This window comes from Artemia franciscana, chromosome 4 (genome assembly GCF_032884065.1).
Source record: "Artemia franciscana chromosome 4, ASM3288406v1, whole genome shotgun sequence".
NCBI classification, from domain to species: Eukaryota; Metazoa; Arthropoda; class Branchiopoda; order Anostraca; family Artemiidae; genus Artemia; species Artemia franciscana.
The window spans coordinates 22,477,315-22,504,516 of record NC_088866.1 but is presented as its reverse complement, the minus strand read 5'-3'; the positions used below and the strand labels follow the sequence as shown (position 1 = coordinate 22,504,516).

Here is a 27,202-nt window from a genome sequence, read left to right as displayed (position 1 = left end):
AGTAAAGAAATTGAGTTTTCAAATGAAATTATAAAGCGATGTTAAGACTTAAAAGAACACGAAACCATCCTATTTGTGAGGAAAGTTTTCCTTTATTAAACCAGCCACACCCTAAAGTTTTCACATATTACTGAAGCATATATCAAAATTTCTGTACAAATAGTAGGAAGCACGGGGGAGTGTCCACCCCTTAATAGGTAGAGTCATTTATTAATTATTCCTCAGTGATTGGGAAAAAGACTCAGTGAATGTTTGGGCATCTATGGCCACGGAGATATTACTGGGTAGTTCTTGAATTCTGTTTTTTTTTTTTTTTATAGAAAGGGGTAATGCCTGATACTTTGCTAATCCTTGGATCTTCTTCTTCTTCTGGAGACTTCTCCAATCTTCTGGGAGCGCTTCTTGCTCCCATATTTTGTTTAGCCTTGCACATTTTCGCCCGCAATAAATCTTAGTTTCGGTCCTTTAGTACTTATAATTTTTTTTCTCATTGTTGCCTGTATTACATCCTCGTTAGGGGGTTCCTACTTAGCCTCTGCGTATAAACCTTTAAGAAGAACCGGGAATGGCTGGAGAATCTTAACAGATGGCAGATGGCGAAATTACAACGTGATTTTGCCTCTGTGTAGTAAGAATTGTGACAGTTCTTTTGTGTGCACCTTCCCCACTACCCTCTAAGGTTTCGAAAATATCCTTTTTTGGTATTTTCATAAAAAAAAAGTTTACCTTTCTCCCCCCCCCCTGTGGATTTTGAAAATACTGTATATCTTAATTATAACAAATTAAGAAAAATTTGTCTCCCCTCCTTTGTTTTTGTGGATTGACTCACCTGTTTCAACACCACGTTTTGAGGTTAATTTACTATTTATCAATATACTTGCGAAAGGTTCTCGTCTACAAACAAAAATTACAAATATCTTATTTTGTTGCCATTTGTAATGGTTTTTTAGTGCAATGATTCCGCTTATTATGGAAATGTCATGTTCGGCTTTAACATAGACTGAACTCTACCATCTCTTCCCTGTGATCTCTTTAACAAACTGGTATAGCTTCCTGCTAGAAAATTTTGCCATCGATTTCAGGTAGATGTGCTAGAGATAGGGTGGTGGGGATTTGCAATCTGGGGGGGGGATTTGCAAACAGATTGCAATCTGTTTTAGTAGTTTTATGATCTTTCGATTTAGTAAAGTTTCTGAAAATCCTAAGAGACGGTTTGCTGAAATTTAATCCATTTCCGTTGTCGTTGATTGAGTTGTAGGTTTTTGTCGTGACTCCCTTATTGCCCCGTTTTTTGCAGAGCCTAGGCTTTTGCAAAATGATTATTTATCTATATATCTTCCGTTATTGCTTTAAATCATAGCTTGTCAGATTCTCTTTTCTTCTTCTTCTTCATCTTTGTACCGTGCTGATCTGAGTGTTATAAGACGATCTTGCAACCCCTTCAGGATAGGCTATATGATATCCCGAAAAGTTTTACTATAAATATATGTTCTAAAATTATCCCCTTAAACCATTTCTAGCGTTGCCATAGCTGCCCTCCTTTTACTGCTGTGGATCCTTGCGTCTAATGATTGATTGTATATACTGTTTTTTCTTTTGTTTTAGCATACATTTTGCGATTTTTATAATACATTTTTTACAAATACATTAAACAATACATTTTTCTGCCTAAATCTGAGAGTACTTTTTCCGTTTTGGATCTCGTTGATTATTAGCTTCATATAATAAATAACTTTTTTAAGTTAAATATTCTTTGTTCTAGGTAATGACGGTACAACTATGGCCCAGTCTGCAAGAACAGTATAAAATTTTGAATCAATATCACCCTCCAACATCTAGACTAATATATAAAGGAAATAGTCCCTATGTGCCATACCTGTATCGACCAACTTTTGCAACCTTTTAATATCCTTACAATTTCTGTTACTTAATATAAAAGTCTGTCTAATCTTCCCTTTTATCTTACCACAGGAAAATATTCTCCCTATCTCTGTAGAATCCATAACAAAAATCAAGTAGAATCTACCTCCTCTCCACATATTAGACAAAAATTAGGTTGTATTTTTGACAACACGCTTTTCAAATACTTTTCCTACACCCAAGTGATAATAAATTTCCTCTTGCCAATATTATTTACTTTAATTCCTTTTTATCATGTTTTATCTTAAAACAATGTTTCTCTCCCATGCTTCCTTGATCCTAGTTTACAGAGAGGGAGAAGGGGTCACTGATATCTCATTCTATGGGGGAAAACTATAACTAAAGGGGAAATGGAAAAGAAATGTCATGAAATTTTCTTTTGTTTTATAACCAAGGGCGTATCCAGGTTTTTGTTTGAGGGGAAAGGGTTACAATTTTCTTTTTTAATGTATTACAATTTATTTGGACAAAGTCTTAGGGGGTGGGGGTTCAAACTCCGTCTCTTCCCCTAGATACCTCATTGTATGTAACGTTTCTTTGTCTCTTCATGGTATTTTCTTTTGCGTTTTAACCATTTAGTATAGTTTACTTCTTACTTTGTGCCAGTATTTGGTGATGGGTTTTAGTCTAACCATGTTCCTATTAAGTATATCAGAATATGAACCTGGGTGCGTGCGAGGTGTTGTTGTCAATGTGCAGTAGCAATAATGTGAAAGATTTAATGTAATTAGATAAATGGAATCTGGCAATCATATTACTTTGAATTATTTTTGGCGTGCTGAATTTCTCTGCTCCCCCTTTAAACTCTTCTGATGCCTCTTCCCCACCCAAATATAGGACAACCATATAGCTATATATGTAGGGTCATTAAAAGCCTTATCATTATACCCAATTGAACAGAATAGATAAATGTTTTAAACTGAAATATCCCAAATGCTGTCCACTTTTGCATACTTTTTCATCTTTACAAATTTTACCATTCAATTTTGTTTTTGTTTCAAAAGAACTTTTATTTTCTTTTCATTCAAAAATATTTGTATCTATTTCGTATTTTATTGAACATATTCAGTTCAATGTCTTTTATTTCATCCAATAACATTCTTTTTAGATCCAGAGCAACAGGTAATGAAAGTAACGTTAGAAATCGAATCACTAGATGAAGAAATAGCCGAACTCAACCAGAAGCGTTGTCTCTGTGTGCAAAAGAAAGAGAAATTAATTGAAGCTGCTAACAATAAAAAAACTGCCACGTTAGCAGCCTTGAATTGGAGCTCTGAAGGTAATTTTTCCTTTTATGATCCACTTTTTCTCCTTTTTATATCCCCCTTTTTCTTTATTTTTCCACAAAAGAGGGCATTAAGGTAAAGCTTTTAGGGAGTACCATCAGTTATTCTTAAGATATTTTGAGACATGGGATTGACAACCAGCATACATATTGTACTTTTCATCTAATCTTAAAGCAAAATTAACTTTTCTTTGAAGTGTTCACTTCATACTCTAGATATTCTGACTGGATATATTAATAACCTGAATGTAGTTAATCCATTTTGATGTAGCCCAGTTGTAGCAATAGTAGTTGTAGAAGTAAACATTGAAATTAAATTGCAGATCATCTTTTTTCTGATTTCGACGTTGTGCCACCTAAAGGTTGTAACTGACATTTTTTCAAAAACGAGATGGCAGCAGCTTCCTATCTGTTTTTTTTTTCTTTTTCATATTCTGTGCCGAGAGTACGTAAATATGAAAATGAAAGGTCCCAACTAAGAACGTTGAAAAGACGTATGTGAAAACCTTGTCCCACCTAAAGATCGGAAGTGGTAGTTACGACCTATAGGTGGATCAGTTTTTGTCGGATCGTGTCACTTACGTATATTAGTAAGTTGCGACCTTTCCTTTACTGTCCACAGTTATGCTTGAAAAGGAGTTTTTTCAATAAATTCTGGCCTAGCAGAAAGAAATCCGAGGTAAGAGGTGCTATAGTATTTATTTTATCTTGAATAACCCAACTATGCAAACTCAGTTTTGAAAATCTTAGTTTTGAAAATCAGTTTTGAAAATCGTCGGAAAATCTTAACCCCCCGATTTTCTAGCTTAGAAAAACCCATTTCCCCATTGAAGGTAAAATTTTCTCTTGTAATAACATCACTTGTTTGAAAAATTCTTACACTAACAGCAGCTTGGCGCAGCGGAAGCGTGCTGGGCCCATAACCCATTACATAACACATTAAGGTGTTCAAAACAATGAACAGATCTTTTCATGTTCCCAAGAAAGATCAGTGTCCAGTTTGCACTAGGTGGAACTTTTTGCTGCCTGCAGAAAAAGAAGGTGAAAAAGCAAATTATGATGCACATCTTCTTAGGGCTAAAAGGGCAAGAGAATTGAAAAATGAAATAAAGGAAAAAATAAATCAGTGTGAAGAAGGCTTTGAGTCAGCAAAGCTTTACAATGTTGACTTGCAGAAAGTGCTTGAGACACCGAAGTCGGAGGTTGGACCAATTTTCTATAAGCGCAAACTGGCCATCTACAATCTAACTGTGTACGACCTCAACTCAAGGGAAGGTATTTGCAATTTGTGGGACCAGACCTATGGCAAGAGGGGTTCAAATGAAACTTGTACAGTTCTGTTCAACCTAATGAAAACAAATGGTGACGTGAGAAAGTTCTATTTTGTGACCGATTGTTGTGGGGGACAGTTTAGGAACCAGTTCATGGTCGCTATGTGTGTGTTTTCGATAATGACCCTGCCAAATGTCCAGGAAATAAACCATATTTTTCTAGAATCTGGGCATACGCAGCAAGAGGGAGATACAATGCACGCTTGCATTGAACGGGCTGCCAAGAACGTGCCAGTTTTTACCATCGAGGGTTGGCGGACCATCTGCCTTCTAGCACCGATCAACCCTTTTCCGTACATTGTGAATGTTATTGACGATCATAAGTACTGGTCGGACTTTCACCAGCTTGGAGAAGATCTGATAAAGAACAAGAAAAAGTCAACCGACCGTACTACTGTTCTTTGGAACAAGATCAAGTACATTCGTGTCTGCAAAGACGCTCCCAGCTTGGTTTATTTCAAGTATGATTTTGAATCGAACTTTAAGTCGTTTGATATTAGAATGGGAAGTGGAAACGCCTCTGAATCCGAACTGCAGCTCAAGAAAGCTTATCCAAAGCGTCTGCCTCTTGCTGCTGCCAAGTACAAGGATTTGCAGGATCTTTGCAAGTCATTAGTTATTCCTCGAATCCATCATGACCTCTACAAAAATCAGCCATATTCCAAAGTGGTGAGAGATGCTCTAGAAGAGCCTGATGTTGAAGACGTGGATCAACAGGTTGTTGACGATGAAGCAGAGTACTAATTTGTGCATATTACAACGTATTTTGATTAAAATAGGCTACTGCTTGAAAGCAGTAGCCTATAAAGCGAGGGGGCTAGAGATTTTTTTACAATGGTGCTGCATAATTTTGCTATTTTCATTGAATGTACGAAAATATTAATAATATCAAGCAAGCTTGCAACTTTGAAGGTTAAAATTTCTGTCTCCTGTAAAATTATAATATTGTCAGTTACGACCTTTAGGTGGCACAAAGTCGATTTATGCGTCTTAAATAACCTTAAAGAATCCTTTTTAGACTATGTTTGGTCAAAGAAATTGAAGGAGACGATGAATGATCTGTTTGGGATAAGTTCGCTGCGCCCTCATCAGCTACCGACAATGAATGCATCCCTGTCTGGACAGGACGTAATACTGCTACTGCCAACAGGTGGAGGGAAGAGTTTATGCTTTCAACTTCCTGTAGTCATCTCTAGTGGTTTGTATTACTAATTATTTGATTTTGCACTTGTTGAATTATTTATGTGTTGATATTATTATCTATAAGTGGTATGCTTATTCGCTTTGTTATTTATTTACTGAAAGAGAAAAAACAAACGGGTTTCATATTCGTAATTCTATTTCTTTTCATTCAAGATTGCATTTTTTTTTTTGGTCGTCTAATAATGAATTCATTTACACATTACATTCATTTATTCCTTAGTATTCTTGTAATGGGGTCAATTCCGGCTACTGGAAGGACGGGCGTCAGACTCGCTACCTATCCTTGCGAAAAAGAACCCGCAACTGAAACAACATTTTGACTGCGCCATCAATGGCTCTGGATAATCTTTGCTCTTTATCCTATGCTTATATTGGGCACTACGCCATCTTCATATTGTTTAAGTCATTATCTAGGCTTTTTGGCCGTTTTTTCTTGATACCTAACGGTGATGCAAGGGTGCATTCTTGTTTAAGCATATATTGGTATTGGTATCATAACGATCCTTACCAAATCTAAATTTTTGTTGTTTTTGGCCGTTTTCCCTTGATACCTGCCAGTGATGTAAGAGTACATTCTCCTTTAAGTATATATTTGTAGTGGTATCATAATAATCCTTCCCCAAGTTAATTAAAGTTTAAGCGATAAGATCGCTATGCCATCATGTGGAGAGGAGGTAGGATTTAAAAAAAAAGACCTATTAGCATTTGTTTATGTTATTATTCTTTCTCCTAGTAGCATATACCAAAATTATACTAGTAAGCCACACTTTTTACCAATACTGAATTATAATGTATAACTGTATTTCTTTTTTTTTGTGTGGTAATATATACCAAACTTAGCATTTATTAGCTTAAATTTGATAACAAAACTTAATCATGATTTATTCAAACAATAAAAATAAGTTGCTTCTACAAACTTCTTCAAACAACGCATTTTAAGTTTTTGGAAAACTGTTTTCTTATTGTTTTGGATTGTTTTGGAAGTTAATACCGAGGATTGGACTTTCGAGGGTATTCCTTCCCTGTCCCCAACTAATTATATACATTCCCCCTCCCTCCAAATTTGTTGTACGACTCGTTAAAACGTAATAAAATGCATATAAACCAATTTTGATGCATCTTTAAGGTTTTTGTACCCCCCCCCCCCCTCCCGAACAAAAATACTGGATATGCCTGGTATGTATATATATATATATATATATATATATATATATATATATATATATATACTACTACTACTACTAATAACTCACTGCAGCACCAAGCCGCCTGAGGCCAACACAGCTACGCACGCTCCTCCTCCAACCTAATCTATTTAAAGCCTCCCTCTTTACACCCTCCCAGGAAGTTCCCATTTCCTTTAAATCCTTATTTATGACATCCTCCCAACCCAGACAAGGACGACCTGCTTTCCGTGTAGCCCCAGACGGTTGGCCAAAAAGGACAATCTTCGGTAATCTGTCATCCTTCATCCGTAGAACGTGGCCTAGCCATCTCAACCTTTCTTTCATTATAGCCCCAGAAAGCGGGATTGAACCACACTTTTCGTACAACCTACTGTTTGAAATACGGTCAGTCAGCCGGGTACCCAGAACAATCCGTAGGCAATTTCTCTGGAAAACATCTAGTAAATTTTCATCTGCTTTTCGGAGTGTCCATGCTTCAGAGCCATATTTGACCACTGTCATCACTGTAGCTTCCAATATTCTAATCTTGGTTTGTAGGCTTATCTTTCTATTCTTCCAAACTTTTTTTAACTGTGAAAAAACACCCTGAGCTTTAGCTATTCTACTTTTAACATCTTCACTGCTCCCACCATCTTTACTAATAATACTACCAAGGTAACTGAAGCTCCCAACCTGATCAATCTTTTCGTTACCTAAGGTCACCTGTTCATCTTCACTTATTCCTAACCTTAGTGACTTAGTCTTCTTAACATTAATTTTCAAGCCTATTTTAGCACCCTGAACTCGTAAAACCTCTAAAAATTCATTCATTTTGCTCACACTTTCATCTAATATGCTTAAATCATCAGCATAATCTAAGTCCAGGAGCGTTCTTCCTCCCCATTTGATTCCATGGTCTCCAATTGCCTTTCCTGTGCTCCTTAAGACGAAGTCCATCAAAATGATCCATATAAAGGGGGATAGAACACAACCCTGCTTAACTCCTGATTTAATACAAAACCAGTTGCTAACCTCATTTCCTACCTTAACCGCAGCAGTATTATTCTCGTACATAGCGCAAATCACTTTAATGTATTTTTCTGGTATACCATATAACGATAAGACCTTTGTTAACGCTGTTCTATCAACAGAATCGAAAGCTTGCTCATAATCGATAAAACTAAGGACCAAAGGTGTTTGACAACGAAGGGACTTCTCAATTATTAACCTAAGAGTGAAAACATGGTCGACACATCCTCTACCTTTTCTAAAACCGCATTGTTCTTCCCTTAAAACTTTGTCTACAGCATGTCTCAGTCTAAAAAGTATCATATTACTCAGTAATTTGCTACCTACAGAGACCAGACTAATGCCTCGATAATTCCGACATTCACTCTTGTCACCTTTCTTATACAGTGGTTTAATTAAGATAGATAGATAGATAATTTTATTCACCCACTCGATACAAAACCACAAATGGCACGAATGGAGTACAAAGAAGAAAAGAAAAAAAAAAAACAAAAAAAAAAAAAAAAAAACAAACACTTAACTGCACAAACAAAAACAAACGTTACGATACACCGCCAATAAATAAAAACATTATTACAAAAACTCACTAAGGACGAATTGCAATTGCCAGACTACTAGGCCCAAGCGACCCCAAAAATTCAGAACGACGTTTCGTCACAGCAGCAATCGGATCTGTGATACCGAACCTTGCAGACATCTTGGAATTTTTAACCCACGGTGGGGTATTTAAAAGAAACTTTGCATATTTGTAAAAAAGTGATCGAAGGTTTCTTTTATCACTAACACTAAATATATGCCAAAACGGTGATAAAGCCAGAAAGTGTGGGATCACCAGTGCATTATATAGCCTAGCTCGAATTTGTCGATTATATTTCGCTTTAGTTGAAGATAGCGCCCCGTAAGCCTTACGTGCCTTTTCTGCGAAATTACTTATTTGGCGAGCACGTGTAGATGCCATGTTATGACCTATAGGCATTCCTAAGTACATTATGGAGTCAGACAGTGGAACCTCTTGAGCACCAAATTTGACAGCAAGATCTATACAATCTGCATTTCTCCTATTGAAAGCAACAATCTCGCTTTTACTTGCATTAAAAGATAGGCCTATCTCTCTATAAGCATCATCTAGAATCTGAAAATTTTCTTCAATACGAGACAAACATCTACTTAAATTAAAAATATCATCTGCGTAATTAAGTAATGTTACATCCAAACCTCGGAAAATGCAGCTCATTTGCACTAACTTTTGGGCCTCGAGAACACTATTATTATACAACCGGGGTGACGAAATTGCACCCTGCCTAATGCCCTTTCTAACCGGAATAGCATTTGGTAATACAATCGGCCCGTTAGGAGACGGGACTTTAACTTGGACTCGAAGCTTCTTATACATATCCCGAAAAGGCAAAATAACCGATCGGTCCACACCACGTTTATGAGCAGACACTAATAACTGGGGATGTATCCCAGAATCAAAAGCACGTCTAACATCGTGACTCGCTAGAATAAGGGATTCATTCAGTTCATCAGCTTCTATTAATATATTAGCAAGAATATAATGGACGTGCTCGCGACCAACACCTTTTTTAAATCCGAACTGATTATCGGGGGTAGAACATTGAAAAGCAATATGATCTATAACTAGCAATTCCATAAGCTTACATAAAACCGGCGAAACAGTTATAGGGCGGTAAGATACGCATTCAGACGGATTTTTCCCTTTTTTCAAAATAGGTGTAATTACTCCAGTACCAAAAACGTCGGGAACGAGACCAGAATTAAAGATAATTTGGAATAGAAGCTCTAAATGACTCAGGAGACCAGCAGTACCATGTACAAGATGCAACCCACACAACTTGTCGACACCTTTCGATTGTTTCTTTTTTAATTTTGAAATTGCACGAATCAGATTAGGAACAGTTACTATGTAGCCAACACCAGAACTAGGCAATTCCATGAACTTATCAAGTTCGACTTCATATTTATCTTCAAGATCTTGTTCGGGTGGAGAGAACTCAGAAGTAAAGTGGGACACCCAATCTTGCTCAGAGATCACAGGTTCAACACTATTCTGATCACCATTACGTTTAAGAAATCTCCACACAGCATTTGGGTCATTACTTATCAATTGACTATGTTGATCGATCACTTCACATTTATGCTTAGACAAAATCTTGGCAAATCTGCGTTTGCTGAACAGCCGAACTTCATTTACAACACCTGATTTCGGACGACCACACTCGTTCCAGAGCCTAAGCCAAAATTTTGCACGACCACATGCTTCACTTAGAGCAGGGTTTTCGGACCACTTTGGAATTTCCGTTCCCACTCGGACTTTACGAATGGGGACCGCAGCGGCCTCGGCAGATAACAGTGCGTGAGATATTTCACTACAGTAGATGTTTAGTAGCAGCTGTTTCTCTTCATCTTGAATACATACACTCTGCTGTAGTAATTGGAACGGCACTTTAATCTTTGTGAGAATCTCATCCAATACATAATGATAAGTAGCCAGGTCAATTTTACTCCAATTAGTTTTGATTTTCCACTTCTTTTCATTAGTTGGGGGGTTAGGAGAGGCAGGAATTACTCGAAAAGTGTTTATAATTGGAAAGTGATCAGACGCGCTTACGCTCAGATCTACGTGCGAATTGCCGCAAGCTGGAGATTGGATGGAACTTAACATGAAGTCGAGAGATGAAGTCGAGCCTGAGTTATGGATATAAGTAAAACACAGATCATTGTTAGCAAGACGAAGACCGTCACAGGAAGATAGGAGGATCTGTGCTCGAGCGTTAGACTCATCAGTCAAGTCACAGTTCACGTCACCAGCGACTATACATTCAAGGCCCTGGCTAGAACAGCTGCCCACCGAACTCGATAGCTTACTGCAGGCTTCACTAAATTTTTTTTCTGATTTACTGTCTCTGTAGTCTGTTGGCATGTACACAGAGTGGATAACAGTTTTGTGCACCTTAACAGCAACAAAAAAGTCTGAAGATTTATACAGAATGGGATTTAACCTGCTGCTAACAAGAATGGCGATTCCACCGGACGGCCTTCCCCTGCCCGATGACTTTGCAGGAGTAGCAAATACTTTGACGCCATCGTTTAGCTCAAGCAGACTAACGGCTTGATTCGAGAGGAAGTGTTCCTGCACACAGAGTACATCGTTATAACATAACAATCCTTCTAACAGTGGCATTTTATCAACCACTCCACCATTTAAGTTCCATGAAACAACCCGTATAGAATCACCGATCATTGTTTAGAAATTAGCTTCTGAGCTACTGGACATTGGAAGCTGTAGCACGGGTGTCGAGAAGAACCACACAGAGCGCATTTGGGGGCATTTTGGCATGGATTGTCCCGAGAGCTGGAATGATCTCCACCGCACTTTGAACATTTCGGGGGATCTACACAAGATTTTGCTGCATGTCCGTAGGACTGACAGTTGTAGCACTGCATCGGTAAGAATTTAAATTCTGTAATGGGTAGTCGCTCGTAACCAAAAATGGGCGGAGAGTTCATTGCGTTAAAGAGATGAGCTTTGCTTTCAAACTGTAATTTGAATGACCGAGTACTACCAATTTGTACGGCCTTAACACAGTTCGGTACAACTGAGCGCAGTTCGTCATCTGAAGTTTCAGTGGGAACGTGGCGGATTATTCCGAAGAAAGCGGGAGTTTTTACTTTAACACTTATAGTTGAGTCACTTTTACCCACTGCCTCAGCCAGGGACTCGGCAGCATTCTTGTTGTTCAAGACTACTCTCCATTCAGATTTCCTAGGTTTCAGCTCCACAATGTTCGAACTAGTATCACCACATACTCTGTCCAAATAGGATTTCCGAGCGCTAGGGTTCGAAAGATCTTTCGGGGGATTCTTCAAAACAACCGCATATGACAGTTTCGACATGATCGTGTTGGTTTCTGCCGCAGGCATAGCAGAGACAGAAGGAGAGGGATTAGAATCCACGTAACTATCGAACTTAGCACACAATTCGTTTACTTTCCGGGTTAGGGTAGCCGTCACTTCTCCCGGGATTATCGGAACTTCATCAGGTTCGAAAATCACAAACCGCGGCAACGAGATATTTTTATCTTCACAAACCCGAAATACTTTTAATATGTCCAGGATATCATCGGTGTTCTTCGATCGCGCAGTAACACGTGTGGTAATTCCTGCTAGGGGCCACAATAACTCCTTCGCCATTGCAATTGCTTCCTCTGAGAAAAACTCGACTGCTTTTTTCGCTATATCCTCCGAGCGATTACCAGCTTTTATCGCACGGAAAGCATAATTCAGTAACGCATTCCAAACCAATTTCTCATTACTCCCCATCGCAACAGCCACGTCACAATCCGTAATGCAAAATCAAAGTCCGAGGGGAGGAGCCAGTTCAATAAACTACGACGTAATACAGAGCTATTTAAGCTAATAAGCGAGGGAAGCGTAGTTTCTTGCTACCTGATCCCCGCAGTTTAAGGGAGTCACACTCCCGGCAGGTACAACGGCCCTTGCGACAAGAAACTCCCCTCTTCTGCTCGCTTATTAGTAAAATTTAATAATATGAACGCACTCTAGAATCCGCTATTAAGAATTATTATAGATGACGCTGTTTTGCTTCCAAGCAAAGAGCATAAATTAGTAACAATATTATAAGGCAACTCCAGTTAAATAAATCTATTCTTCAACACAAATTATATGAGAAGAATTGAAAACTATGCTTCCTTACTGTTCCTGGGATCACAGATTCCAAATCGAGCACAACCTTGGTTAAAGAATCCTAAAATCATTGGGTACTTCCCCTTTTTCAAAAATCATGTTCATAATCTTCAGTAGCTTATTCCTAACCTCAGAGCCACCATATTTAAGGAACTCATTAATCATACTATCAGCACCTGGGGCCTTATTATTTTTTAATCCTTCTAGTACTGTCGCTAATTCTTCCTCACTAAACAAATCTTCCTTCACATCCAAGGTATCACAAACTTTTTCATTTTCATCTATATCTTTTCCTGCAACTGTATCTCGGTTTAGCACATTCTCAAAATGTTCCACCCATCTTTCTTTAACTTTTTCCTTATCACTAATTGTGACCCCATTTCTATCTTTAACTGGGACTAGTCCGGATCGGCTACTCCCTTTCAATTTATTAACATGCCAGTATAATATTTTACTATTATGCCGTCTAGCCGCATCTTCCAGATCCTCAGCAATTTTATCCATCGCCTCCATTTCACATCTCCTTAGTTCATATTTTAATGCTTTCTCCACTTTCTTTACATTCCTTTTGTTTTCATACGACCTATCGCTCAGATAATTCTTATACAAACCCCTTCTACTCTCTATTAAACCTAAAGCTTTTTCACTAATATTCCTAGTTGCTGTCTTAGCACTCTTCCCTAGGACACCATCAGCAACTTCACAAATTGTTTTTCTGAAATTATTCCATCCATCTTCCACATTGTCAAATTTTAAACATATATATATATATATATATATATATATATATATTTAAATATATATATATATATATATATATATATATAAATATATATATATATATATATATATATATATATATATATATATATATATATATATATATATATATATATATATATATATATATATATAAATAGTCAGTATATAATAAAGTAATCATTTATTAACTTGAAGTTGTTAAATTAAATTCGATTAGCATTTATTCAAGCAATAAAAAACTTTTGCTGCGAAACTTCTTCAAAAATAGAGAATTATGGTTTTATGCGACAATATGTTTTAGTTTAGGAACCTCATACAGAGGGCTCCATGTTCGAAGCTATTGCCTCCCCCAAGTACATACATATCTTCAGTCCTTGATGCTTTTCTCCCCTGATCGAGAATAAATTCCAGCGTACATGCTTCTCAATTCTTCGTGCTAAATTTATTTTAGTTCAAATCTGAAATTTAATGGAACTTTTATGTTGCTACGTAAGAGCCTACGCATGGAACTGTATTATGTAAAATACTGGATGACTGTTCAGCTAAAAATAATTAACCAATCAGAAGTATTTTGCCTGCTAATGGACCTTAGCTAGATCTTCGTGATATGACAATGTGAAACCTACATAAAGTGAAGACAAAAATAAAGGTTAATTGTTTTTTAGGTTTCACTCTAGTTGTGTCTCCGTTAGTGGCATTGATGGAAGATCAGATAATGGCGTTAAAGAAGAAAAACATAAATGCCGAAATGATATCCGCCTCCACGCCTAAAGAAAAAGTAACTCAATTTCAGAACGTAAGCTATTATAATTTCTTTTTTTTTGGTTGCATTATTGACTGATAAAAGTTGATCGAAAATAAAGTGATCTTCTATCAAACTATAATCTAGCAAAAGAATTAAATTGAAAGTTAATTAAAATTTCATAAGGAAAAAGAGAGAAAAGAAGAAAAAGAAAGTAAAAAGAGAAAGAGTTTTTAACTTTGCAGAAGGGGGTGGGAACGGTACAGAAGCGCTGTAGTACCGGCCGTACTATTGTACTTAAACTGCTGGGGACAAATGTACCGGGTCCCACACTTCCCATTTTGGATATGACAAGCGAAAAACTTGCTTCGAACACTGTTTTGAACTATGCAACTCGCTCTTGTAAACTTGCCAGCTCCGATGACATTGCGACGAAAGCCCTTACCTTTTTTGGTTGAATCGATGTTTCTTTATTTTGGGAAGTAAGAGAACTTTTTGCGAACTGATACACTTGTTTTGACTTTTGTGGAATATTATTAAAGTACCTTATAAAATGGAGTGAAATGACCTCTTAAGAAAGCGAAAAACTATTATTAAACTGAACTGTCATGTATTGATAGTTTGTGCCGAACAATGCTGAACAATACTGAGGTTGAACAATAAGTGGTTGAATAATACAGTTTTGCCGCAACTGGTTTTTGCTAATAAGTGTTTTAAAATTGATCACTTTGTTAAGAATTATCTTATTTTTGAGAAGCGAAGCTTAAATTTGGTTCGAGTGTGATTTTGTTTGACTCTTGTCTTTAGCCAGTTAGTGCAAGAATCTGGGCTTCATATTATGCTTCCATCGAAAATATATATTTTCCTATGAAAATCTTATAGATATTTTTGTATTTTGTCCTTTTTTAGCTTTTGCATAATATTTAAATTGGCTATTCTGAAGTCTGCTCTTAGCCACGCTGTATGTGACTCATGTCACAACGATTATCTATATTTAGAAACTGCATTTAAGGCCAAAACTAGTATATGTGTGAGCTAGGGAGGGGGTAAAAGCATTCTGTGGGTGGCTTAAGTTGGGATCAAATCTTTATACCGTGGTATAATTTCACTTCGGAAGATATTAAAACAATAATAGTAGACAGTTTGATTATAGTCAGGGTAACATTAATCATTTACTCAGTCTGGCTACCGTCAGGGAATCCTGACATTAAATAATACCTTGAGTTGAAGGTAGGCTGGACCTGGTTAGAGGCCCAAGCATCTAAAATTGATGTAAGTAAGCGATCTTAAGGTTGATACTATTTTTATGTTTCCTTGTTCATATAACTTGCAAACCATTTTGATGAGCTAACAGAACAGCTGAGATGTTGGTCCAAAGTAGAAACACACAAGAGGTGGTGGATCCACTTTTTTGCAACTAGCAATAACGGCCAAGAGGCTTTTTAGCGAAGATTTTTTATAAAAACTTTACATCTTATAGTTTGCAAATATTTGTAAAATATTGAAACTAGTTGTTCTGAGGTCTGTTCTTAAAAATGTTGTATGAGTCATTGTGTCACTCGCGTCACTGCCATATTTTCTTGCTCCAAGTTTTAACGTTAAGCTAATGGTGCCAAAAATGTATTTACTGTTTCTTTTTTAATAGAGTGTTAGGATCAGTGTTCGTATTATTAAATTTCATGTATGTTTTTGCAAACCAGAGCATTATTCTTACAAATTCTTTGAGAGTAATTTTGATGCAACTGAAAGGTTAGGTCAGAAAAAGACACTTACCGTGTTATGATATGGAACTGTGATATTGTGATATGGAACTGTATGATATGTATTCACTTCATACAACTGTCTAAATGACAACTGGGAAATAGTGAGTAGAAAGCAGTTCAAAATAGAAGTATTTGTGAAATTGGAAGGAAGTCGATCGAATTCCATGTGTATTTACTCATATGTAAAGACTCCCTTCCATGTGCATTTGTAAAGCTGTGGGAGAGGCTTAGGGCTCAAGAAACTTTGGTTATCTTCACCAACGTCTTTAAATAATTCTGATTTTAAGAAGCATAATATTTTCAATTTTCTTCTAAAATATGTCTATGAAGCCTCTATGTTCGATGGGTAATTTGCATAACATAAAGTAATTAACACTGTGGATACATCAATCATTTGGCCCAAGGGATATTTTCAGAAGTTTAGATTGTTCCAATTGGCAATCTTGGCTATCGCAGAGTTTCATCCGGTGCTATTTGTGCCTTTGAGGTGACCAAGGGTTCAAAAGGCGCTTAAAGAAAGGTTGGGTGCCATCCGATTTACTTCAGTCCTTAACACGGGCTTTTCAATCCATTGTATATAAATGAATGCATTTGTTTACCTATCAATAAAACAATAGATGGTGCGGAAAGAAAACAAAAAATTGAAATAATTAATTCTGTAAAAAGCACAAATAAACTGGCAATCAAAACAATATATATACAAAACTGGTGCCATAAGATATTAGCGTATAGGCGGGACTTAGTTGCCAAAATAAGTCATGACCAACAATTTAGGACAGAACTAGTTCTTCTGGCTTTGTCACAGCATAACAACATGATATATATGCTTTGTAGCCGAGGCAGAAATAGTGTTTTCTGAGCTAAAAACGGTCATTTTCAATTCATACGGGCGTATTTTATGCCAGCTTTCAAAGCAGGGTTTATATCCAGGTTAACCGTTCATTTTGCGCGGTTTTTAGGCTGACTTGTAACGTGGTAAAATTTACTGATTATGATTATATATTTCCATGTAAGATTTGTCGAATAACTTCCTAGCTCATCAAATGTGCTTCTAGATGGCGCGACTAAGCAAATTGCTTTCGTTGAGTTTTAATTTTTAGAAATTAATTGGCCAGGAATATGCTACCATTTTTTAAAAATAGCCTACTTATCATTCGCACGTGTAACCTCTTAAAATTCTGGAGGAAAGGGCTACATCTGTCTGGCCCTTTACCTGCCCAGTAAGGTAAATGCAGTAGCAACTTATAGCATTTATTGTAAATTAGGTAGATTTTGTTTATCAATAGCTGTAAGATATGCAAGAAAAGACCTAGGTAGAGAAAGACTCACGGTAACACCATAGCATTAGGTAAAAAAAGTCGGCATTTGTGACAATTCGTCTATACTCAAAAGAAATCCTTCTGCGGAAAAGCGAAAGAAGTAACCGTCTGGTGTCTTTTTTGACCTCCCGGTGGGAAGGCCCATGTACACAACATATTGCCACCTTTCTTGGTGGCTCCACCTGGACAGTGGATGTGCCAGGTGTGTTGCTGCGCCATAAGCAGCCTTTGAATTAAATGTCAGTACATCAGACTTCTCTGCGTTAAATTGAAGTCCAACGTTGACTATACTCCACCTGCAGTCAAATCAAGTCATACAAGGTTACGCAGAACATAATTAAAGTCAATTTACAAAAATTTAGGAGAGGCAAAAATTTATTCAGGAGCTTTAATGTCTGTAGTTATGGTAACAAAAAAAAAAACAAAAAAACAAAACCGGCGTTCAAAAATTTGTAGTTCTCAGCTGATAATTTTGTGGTACTGTGTTTAACAAATATTTCTTAAAGTTTCTTGAGAGTGGAATAGGTATTTGATTGGTGTCCTGGAATTGATTTCTCCGACATTGAGCTGGCTTCACACAGGGCCAGATGGACTAGGTGCGGGGCCTGACTGGATTTTTTTGGAATTGTTTGCGTCTCACAATATTTCTTTCTAGAGATCTATTGGTTGACGACTGATCTAATAATTGAAAAGATGGAAAGGTGTTATTTAACATCTCCATCGGGGTATACAAAGTATATTTGGCAATATGAATATGGTTCAAAATCGCCTTCAGGGATATGTGATGTGTGTGCTCCTAAACTGATTTTCGTATTTCCAGTTCAGTATATGTTTGTGGAACTCTTTAGAGAGCAAGTGATGTTTTATAACAGGCCCAAAAAATTAATTTGGAAATTATTGATGCTGGAATGCAGTTCGACAAAGTAGGTAGTAGTCCCCAGGTAAATTAGCTTTGTTGGCTACTTTTCTTGTGGGATAGTGGAGGAGTCCACAGTGAATGTATACAGAGTTGATGGGTTCCAATGACCTGTAAATAACACTTGTGTAGTTTACAGCATCTTTGTATGTTATTATTGGGTTTTATTTCACAATTTTGTTGGCATCGAAGATTGGGCTGTTCTTCTAACATAATATTTTTTTGGTACTTATGTACATGACGTTACACACTCAAGAAGTGAAGTTAGGACAATCATAATGAGATATACCAAAAGATAAAATCTTATAAACAAATTTGGGCTATATTTTTGCACATTAAGGGGTGGGGGGATAAAGTGTAGCGGATCTGCATGCAAAATGTCCTAGCTACAATTATAGTGTATGTGATAAAGTAAGAATTGTTTTCTATCCTCACGCTATCCAAATACTTTACCCCTGCCCCCTAAAGTGCAAATATATGGCCGAAACTATACAAGTCCAATGTATTATGCCACCCATTACTTGTTTTCCACTGAGCGTAAGCTAATTGTCTCTTAATACAGACAGATAAAACCGGTTTGTTCTCGAGTGTGTATCATTATGTACACAAGTACATTTTTTTTTCTTCTCTAGTTTCATTTTTGACTCGTTCAGATTCTCGCTGTCCTTTAAGAGCACAATTCTTGGTTCTTCACTGTCACTTTCGACACTCTTGATACTTTCTTTAGCGTGTCTGCTAACCCTACAATTCTTTGTTCTTCAACATCTTTGGAAAGTGCTGATTCCTGCTGTTGTTTGAAATTCTTTTTGCTGATTATTCGTTGTTTTCGCGGTCGTATATTTTCTACCCACCCATTTCTCTGTTATTCATCTTGATTCGTTCTGATCCTCATTTTTGCATGTCTTGTAATCGTATATTTTTTTTGTTCCTCACTTTCGTTTTCGACTCGTTGTGGTCCTCGCAGCCACTTATCTTTTAACTGCATATTTCTATATCCTTTAATTTCGTTTTTGACTTGTTCTAATTGTTGGATTCGCTAATATTTAAACTACATATCTCTTTGATCTTTATTTTCGTTTATCATTGCTTCAGACATTTCTTCAGTGCCTTTTGCGTTAGTTCCTTGGATTGTTCTTGTCACTTTTGATGGTCTTGGTTGTTCATTATCACCCGTCGTACATTTACATTTCTCAGGTTGTTCTCTTGATCTTGTCTCATTTGATGCTCCAGTTTATTCATTTTGAGCTCACGGTTTTGTTCTCTTTTGTTCTTTTTTGTACTAATTTTGTGTTAAGGTTAATTTACGTCTATGTCCTCTACATATTATGAAACTGCTGAATATTCCTTTTGAAATTTAGATCACCGAATGTGGGCACATGAATTTATGTATTTCAAACCGTTTGTTTTGCAAAAGCTTCTAAAACGGTTTCAAAGTCTATCATCCTTATGTCTTCGCTTTTAGTCAATACGATTGCTAAAATATTTAGTCTTGATTTATCGTTGATATCTTGTAGACTTTTTGTATTGTTTTTAGCCTGGAAAGTGATCTCTACTCAGAAACAACGCTTACTGGAATTGTTAAGACAATTTCACAATTTGAAAATCAGTTGTTCATTTTAGATGGCGGCACGGGGCCCTTTTTCCGGCCCTGGCTTCACACTGCAAAGTTTTTTCACCTTATATAACGTAAACTTTCACAATATTTTGAAATAACATAATTTTCTCTTTTGTTTTAGACTTAGTGACAAGACACTCGACTCTTACGCTTTTACAAAAGATAAAAAGATAGATTAAACTCCTATAATTCCATGGTAAAAGTGGGGTTCAGTTCTATTGACTTATGTAGGGCTGCCACAAAGTCTCTAAGGTCCTTTAAATTGACAAAGGTTCTAAAGTTTCTTTTCTTGCTTTGGTTCAAAGCTCCGTATCCTGAAGGCTACCATTACCTGTGAGTGTATGGTTTTCACTATTTTTGTTTCGATTGAGATTCTTGGAATCTGGTTTGGCGTGTCTAAGAAAGACAAAACTTGTTGTTTCATAGACTACAGCGTTATTGTATGGATAGAGCAGAAAGACTAGTAACGAAAAGGAGTGACTCCCTTTGCCTCTATAGTCAGTAGGTTTCGGTTAGCTTTATTTATTACTTAGAAAATTCTTTTCTGGGTTCACTTTGTTACACACTTTATAAGCTAATGGCTCCAAGTACAAGATACGAAGGGGGGGGGGGGGGTGTTAAAACCAGGTTTCTTGCACAATTTTGAGCTTGCATACATTTCTTGAACTATTAGACTACTTCCTAGCACCCTTTTTTATTTGAATGCATTTCTGGTAGTCGCCTATATATTTTTCTACTTACTCATTTTCTTTTGTTAAGGTTTAGGGTATGAAGTTTCGATTTGAATAAGATGGGAAAGTTCAAGTTCAAGGAGGCTTGGTTGGAAGAGAAAGATGCAACCGGGCAACAAAGGAAAGAGTGATGTAGAGCCGTTCCGGGAGATCTGTTCTTTTTCTACTGTTCTACCTGCAATGCACCACTTTTCTGCCATAAGGGCTCCCACGCTTTACTGGAGCACACCCGAACTGCTGAACATAAGAAGAATGTTTCCGTGAAGCTAACGCCTAATCAGCTGTGTTTCTCTGCAGCATTTTCCATAGAGAAAGGCAAAACTGCCCATGCACTTAGGGGGACTGCCCATGCAAATTGCATGGGCTCTGAAGATAATTGGGTCCGACTATTCTGGGAAATCCGCAGACGGAATAGCTGATGTAAATATATTCTAAGACCACACTGGCTATACATGACGCATGAAGGAAGGAAAAGAAATGGTATAACAAATGAAGAATTAAATCAAATAGGTTAGAACAACGAGGATTTTGTCAGAGAGTAGCAAAATATGAAAACGAAAACCAAGCAAATATTTCGGCCTCCGCCAAAACAAGCAAGGACCTCCGCCAAGTTGTCCTTAGTGCTTAGTAAAAACAAAAACAAAATCTAACCTTTTGAAGTGAACTCTAGAAGTGAAGTGAACTCCTACCAATGTAGAACTTCCCACACGAACACGAGACTCTGTATACACCACTACCACTTCGCGTGTTCGTTTGGGAAGTTTTACATAGGTAGAATCCACCAACAATTGGGGGAACGTTTGCATGAATACAAAACTTCAATAGATAAGTCCCTGGGATTTGAAAATAAAAATGACGACTTCGATTCTGATTTGACCGTATGTTTAGGGGACTATAGGTTAGATCTTGAGAAATTCAGATACCCGGTTAAAAATAAGGCTATGGCATCAATCAGGCAGGTCTATAGGTAATATTGATTGTTTGAAGTAAACGTATAATAAACGTGGCTTCGAAGACTATCCCAATGAGTATGGGTAACATTTAAGAGGGAAGACTGACACTAGCGTCCACAAAAGAAAACTGTCTACGCCATCTAGCTTCTGGCAACACATTGCATTTTTCAAGCTTCGTAATCGTTTTTCTGTCAAGAACTGAGATCAGACACTTATTACAACCCTAATTTTACCAATTATACTAATTTAGTTAATTTTTCTCATTATTAAACTGAAAAATGCCAAGTTTCGCCAAGCGGTAGATGGTGCCAATACTTTTTTTTTTTTGTCGACTGTATCCATACTCTTTGGACTGACTGTTTACAAATTAAGCGACGGCATTCATTACATGAAAGTAAGGCTGTGACTATTGCTGTTATTGAGGGAAAATAAGCGTCGTGTTGGCATGAAATTGGCTGTGCTTGTTTGTTTTCAAGCTTCAGCGTGGTAACACTAACATGAATGTAATACTGCTCTAACAATTTAACAAACAAAAGAAAAAATCTTGGATTTTGGGTAAGATGGGCAAAACATTGGGTAAATTGGGCAATGGAATAAAAATGTTTTATTTTGAAGCCCTTGGTGCTTTACCAGTAATGAAGCAATACCTGCACATATAAGAACACCTTGAAATAATTAAAAAACATTCAGTAAAACATTTTTAAGAGTAATCTTTGTCTCGATAGTATTAAAAAGTAAAACAGAATTTTTTATTCTCCAACCTGAAAAATTTCCAGTTTTCCAGGTAGCGGGGAATTTTTGTTTTTAGTTTTAGTGGATTTTGGGAATAAAAGTATTTTGTCTAAAATTTTATCCCATTGAACTTCTACTCGTAACTGCATTAGTATTCTAGCTATTATAAATTAGCTCCTTCATAGAATTTTTTCTCATTTTGTTGTATAGGTGATAGATTGCCTAGTTACTTCTTCGTGGTGTTGAATTGTTGTAGTATTAGGCTAGGTTACTCAATTTCCTTTAATGGAACTAAATATCTCGTAAAGAGAGGTTATCATGGATTTACAAAGTGTTTATTGCCTAATTTATTATTTGATTTGGTCTAGTCACCTTAGAAACGAGGTCTTTTATCCTTTAGATAGAAGCATGGCTATGGTTCTCTGCTGCAAAGGCAAATGCTGCAAAACGATCATTAAGATACTTTGAAAGTTACAATCTGATGCAATAGTGCATTAGCGGTTGGGGGAGGGGTATTGTTTCCCCCAAATTTCTTTCCTTCAATGGGTTCTAAAATACTCAATTTCGGGTATTTTCATCTAAACATAGTATTTTAGTTTTTTGTTGGAAAAACAACAACGAGTTTACCCCTCTTTAATTTTTTGACTATAACTTATCCTGTATAAATTGATGCCACCGGTCTTTCCAGTTGGGGTGTCAAATGTTAAAAGAGGAACGAAGGTCTTTTTCAATCCTATAGTGGGGATTCATACTGTGTGGAGGATGATGCCTGACTCAGTTTGAATGTGCCATTTTTACAATTTGTCACAAAAAGAGTAAAATAATCTTTAACCTTTTAGAAGTTATTTTACTTTTTATCTTATTTCTATTATTCTCTTTTTTGTGCAGGATTCATTAGAATCTATTTATTTCACTTAATCTATCTGACATATTTAAATTATGATCTATATTTTTTTTTCTCTCTGTGAGTTAGTGATTTTTTTCTTCCCTGAGCTAGTGACCTGTGTGTCTTCACCCTTCTTTGCAGGCCAAAAACTTTTTTGGGAATAAAGTAGGGTATTATTGTATGCGTATTTTACCATGAATCAATCTATAAAAAAAAAAAAAAAAAAAGAGAGAAAAAAAAATTGTAGTCTGAATGTGTAGCTCTTTTCCTGATTTTTAATAAATACAAAGGGACAGCTTCTAACCGCAAAAAAAAGTATACAACAGAACAAAATACATAAAAAAAAAAGGCAAAAAGAATACTTAAACATACGTATGTCAAACCAATTCATGCAAGATGAACTAAATGTTTTAAAAGCGTTAAAAAAAGATTTTAAAAGACAAAATTTCCTATAGAATAGACTTTGTGGGAATTATTGTGGAATTGAGGTAGGAAATTAGTGGGAAATTCTAACTTATTAGTTAAATTCAATGTTACTGTCGTAAAATTAGTCTTTATTTGAAGAATAGCTGTCACATTATTAAACTACAATACATACTTTAACACAATATTGAATTACAATACATATTATAGCAGCCTACTATTAGATTGATCAGTCTACGCCTTTGGGTGGAACAAATTGAAACGCAATTTTTTTTTTTTGCCCTAGATTGTTCCGAGAAACCTTGAGAATAACATAGTAAACCTCAACAAAAATGTGAATCCTGGAAATACCCAAAAATCGAACTTAAAGATGGAAATTTTTGTCCTAAAAAAAAAATAAATGCCTTGGCTTTGATTGAGTTTACAAGGGTTTTACATATTTTGACGTCCTGAGAGTAAATATCAGCTTTAACATTGCTTTAGACTTTAGTTTTGCGTTATTCGACACATAAATACCAAATTTCACGGGTAAAAGTTGGAAAATTTTCTTTCCTTCGCAAAGGTTTTCGGATGTATTTCAATCATTATCATACTTGCTAAATTGGTCAAAATTTAGCCGCAAAAGCACTTACGACCCCAAACTCATGGGGCTCAAACTCTAAGCAGCTCAAAATTGAGCAAAAAGTCCAAAAATATGTTTTGCTGAAAAAATTAAAAATTTGGAGAATCGTTTCTTACTAAAATGGACGTATGAGACAAGAAAATTAACTACAAGCAATCGTCGAATCTATTTCTAACGAAATAACCAGCCTCTTGTTCTTCACGGAAAGCACCTGTGTAATTTAACAATCGTGTCAGTCACCTGGAATTATGAAATAATATTTTAAAAGAAAGCTGTAGGCTACTTCAAATATGACTTGCAAAAGCTTAGAAAATCTCATAAAAGGTGAGAAACAAAATTTGGCTAAAATTAATTATCTTTAAGTAGAATCACAGCATTACTTGCTTTGCTTTGATTTTATGCTAATGATGTGTTTCAGCTTAACACTCGTTGTGGTTTTGCTGGCTTCTGTCTACCTTCCTGCAGCTGTTACTTAAACATTTTGAATAGGCAGGAGTGCATAACGGCGCATGTCTTTGACATATGCATCTTGAAGTTTAACCTCCCGGCTTGCATGTACACTTGATGACACTGAGCAGCCGCTGTGATGTTGATTTTGCATGTGCCATGACTGGCACGAGTTCATCATCTTGAAGTTCCAATCCCAAGTGGTATTACCCGAAAAGTGACGTGGCAGAAGTGGTATCGAGCAGCTGAGGGTGTTGGTGATGAGTCTTTCAGGACTCAAAGGATATCTAGGATGGAAGTTATCTGACGGAAAACCTGTATCATGGGGACACGAGGATTTCTCCCTTTTTAGCCCTATGAAGTCTAAGTAGCGCCTGCTGTGTAGTTTTAACTAGGTCATCTTTTGACACTGTGTCTTGGTAAACCACTGAAGCAGCTTCGTGACAGTGCTCGTTCCGTTTCGAGTGTTAGTGCGAGAGGCTTACCCATATACTGCAGTCTCGATGTAGTGCCACAACCAAGGAAGACATGTGAGAACGGAATGTCAGGTGCAGTGTCACCGAGTCTCTGCTTCAGTTTTAGAATGCGGGAATACGCTGATGGTATGGGGAAATTTAATTGACCTCTCTTCAAGCCGTAGTGCAAGTAGCAAAATGAACCTCTGCTTGTTCGCTTTGTTGCTTATAAATTCCTCCTTCTTAACCGAAAGTGGCGTAGAATGCGGGAAGTGGCTCTTCCGGCTAGAGATACCTTTGGTTCTTTTTCGCTGATTGTAGTCTTGTCTTTGATCGAAGGTCCATCGTTATATCCGTCAAAGACAAAATCTGCATTGTTGATATTTTTCTGCAAGTAAGCCACATAGTTGTAACAAATGACCCCATAAGATAGCTCTAACTGTCAGGGAATCTTGTGCAGCAATTACCCTCCAGCAGCGAGAAGGGCTGGTGGCCACGGGATCGAATCTGAAGCATATTTTATAGGTAGAGTTTGCAAGAGAAGCCTTGTTGGGACTTCTTGTAACTTCAAACACTGACAGAAATTATGTCTTTTTTAGTGAGTAATCTTTTCTAATGCGTAAACATGATATAAATGTTTTTATAGCTTACCTTTAAAGGCTAAAAAAGACGATTTTGAACTTTTGGCTCAATTTCCTGTCGAAGTAATTTTGGCTACGTGAATATGGGGTCGTAAGATCTTTTGTGCATAAAATTTGTCTAATTTAGCGGGTAACATAAGGTATAAAATAATACTCCGAAACACTGTCTAAGAAAATTAAACCTTTGGACTTTTTCCCGTGAAATTTGGCTTTCATGTTTGTTTTTTTTTTGGGGGGGGACTCTGAATTCTATAACAATTTTAACGCTGATAGTTGTTCTCAAAAGGTATAAATGCCTAGCATAAGAGTCTTAAACAAGAGCTAAGAGCTCATATGGCATTTGTGACGAGGCGAGAAGAGCTAAGAACCAAAAGATCATACGGTATGAGCTCTAACAAAATTCTATGAACCAATAGATTGATTTAAAAAGGAAAATAAGAGGCTTAATGCCGGTCAGGATTTGAAATAAGAGCTCTGAGTCACGATGTCCTTCTAAATATCAAAATTCATTAAGATCCAATCACCCACTCGTAAGTTATAAATACCTAATTTTTTCGAATTTTTCCTCTCCCTTTAGCCCCCCAGATGGTCGAATCTGGGAAAACGACTTTATCAAGTCAAATTGTGCAGCTCCCTGACACGCCTATCAATTTTCATTGTCCTAGCACGTCCAGAAGCACCAAACTCGCCAAATCACTGAACCCCTCCCCCCAACTCCCCCAAAGGGAGCGAATCCAGTACGATTCTGTCAATCACGTATCAAGGATATTTGTTTATTCTATCCACCAAGCTTCATCCCGATTCCTACACTCCAAGTGTTTTCCAAGATTTCCCCCTCCAACTCCCCCCAATGTCAAACGATCTGGTCGGGATTTGAGGTGAGCTCTGAGACATGAATTCTTTCTAAAAATCAAATTTCATTAAGATCCTATCATCTATTCGTAAGATAAAAATACCCCAATTTTCACGTTTTCCAAGAATTCAGGTTTTCCCCTCCAACTCCCCCCAATGTCACAGGATCTGGTCGGAATTTAAAATGAGAACTTTAAAGCACAATATCCTTCTAAATATCAAATTTCATTAAGATCTGGTCACCCTTTCGTAAGTTACAAATACCTCAATTTTCAAAATTACCCCCCCCCCTCCAATTCCACCAAAGAGAGCAGATCCGGTCTGGTTATGTCAGTCACGTATCTTAGACAGGTTTTTATTCTTCCCATCCAGTTTCATCTTGATCTCACCGTTTTAAGTATTTTCTAAGATTTCCGCCCCCCCCCCCAACTGCCCCACCTCCAATTACGCTTGATCCGGTTGAGATTTAAAATAAGAGATCTGAGTTACGAGGTCCTTCTAAATATGAAGTTTCATGAAGATCTGATCACTCCTTCGTAAGTTAAAAATACGTCATTTTTTCTTATTTTTCAGAATTCACCCCCCCCCCCCCCAATAGATCGGATCCGTTCCAATTATGTAAATCACGTATGTAAGACTTCTGCTTATTTTTCCCACCAAGTTTCATCCCCATCCCTCCAA

The 27,202-nt window shown here is 36.9% G+C and overlaps 1 protein-coding gene across 2 annotated transcripts in view; it reads left to right on the top strand.

The window, feature by feature from the left end:
* Positions 1–27,202, top strand: part of LOC136026161 (ATP-dependent DNA helicase Q1-like) — a 103,896-nt gene that overhangs the window by 17,407 nt on the left and 59,287 nt on the right. For both annotated transcript variants that reach the window (XM_065702467.1, XM_065702466.1), the window contains exons 5-7: positions 3,029–3,199; positions 5,555–5,734; positions 14,090–14,220. In XM_065702467.1, coding sequence (XP_065558539.1) covers positions 3,029–3,199; positions 5,555–5,734; positions 14,090–14,220 — 482 coding nt within the window. The remainder of the gene's footprint in view (positions 1–3,028; positions 3,200–5,554; positions 5,735–14,089; positions 14,221–27,202) is intronic.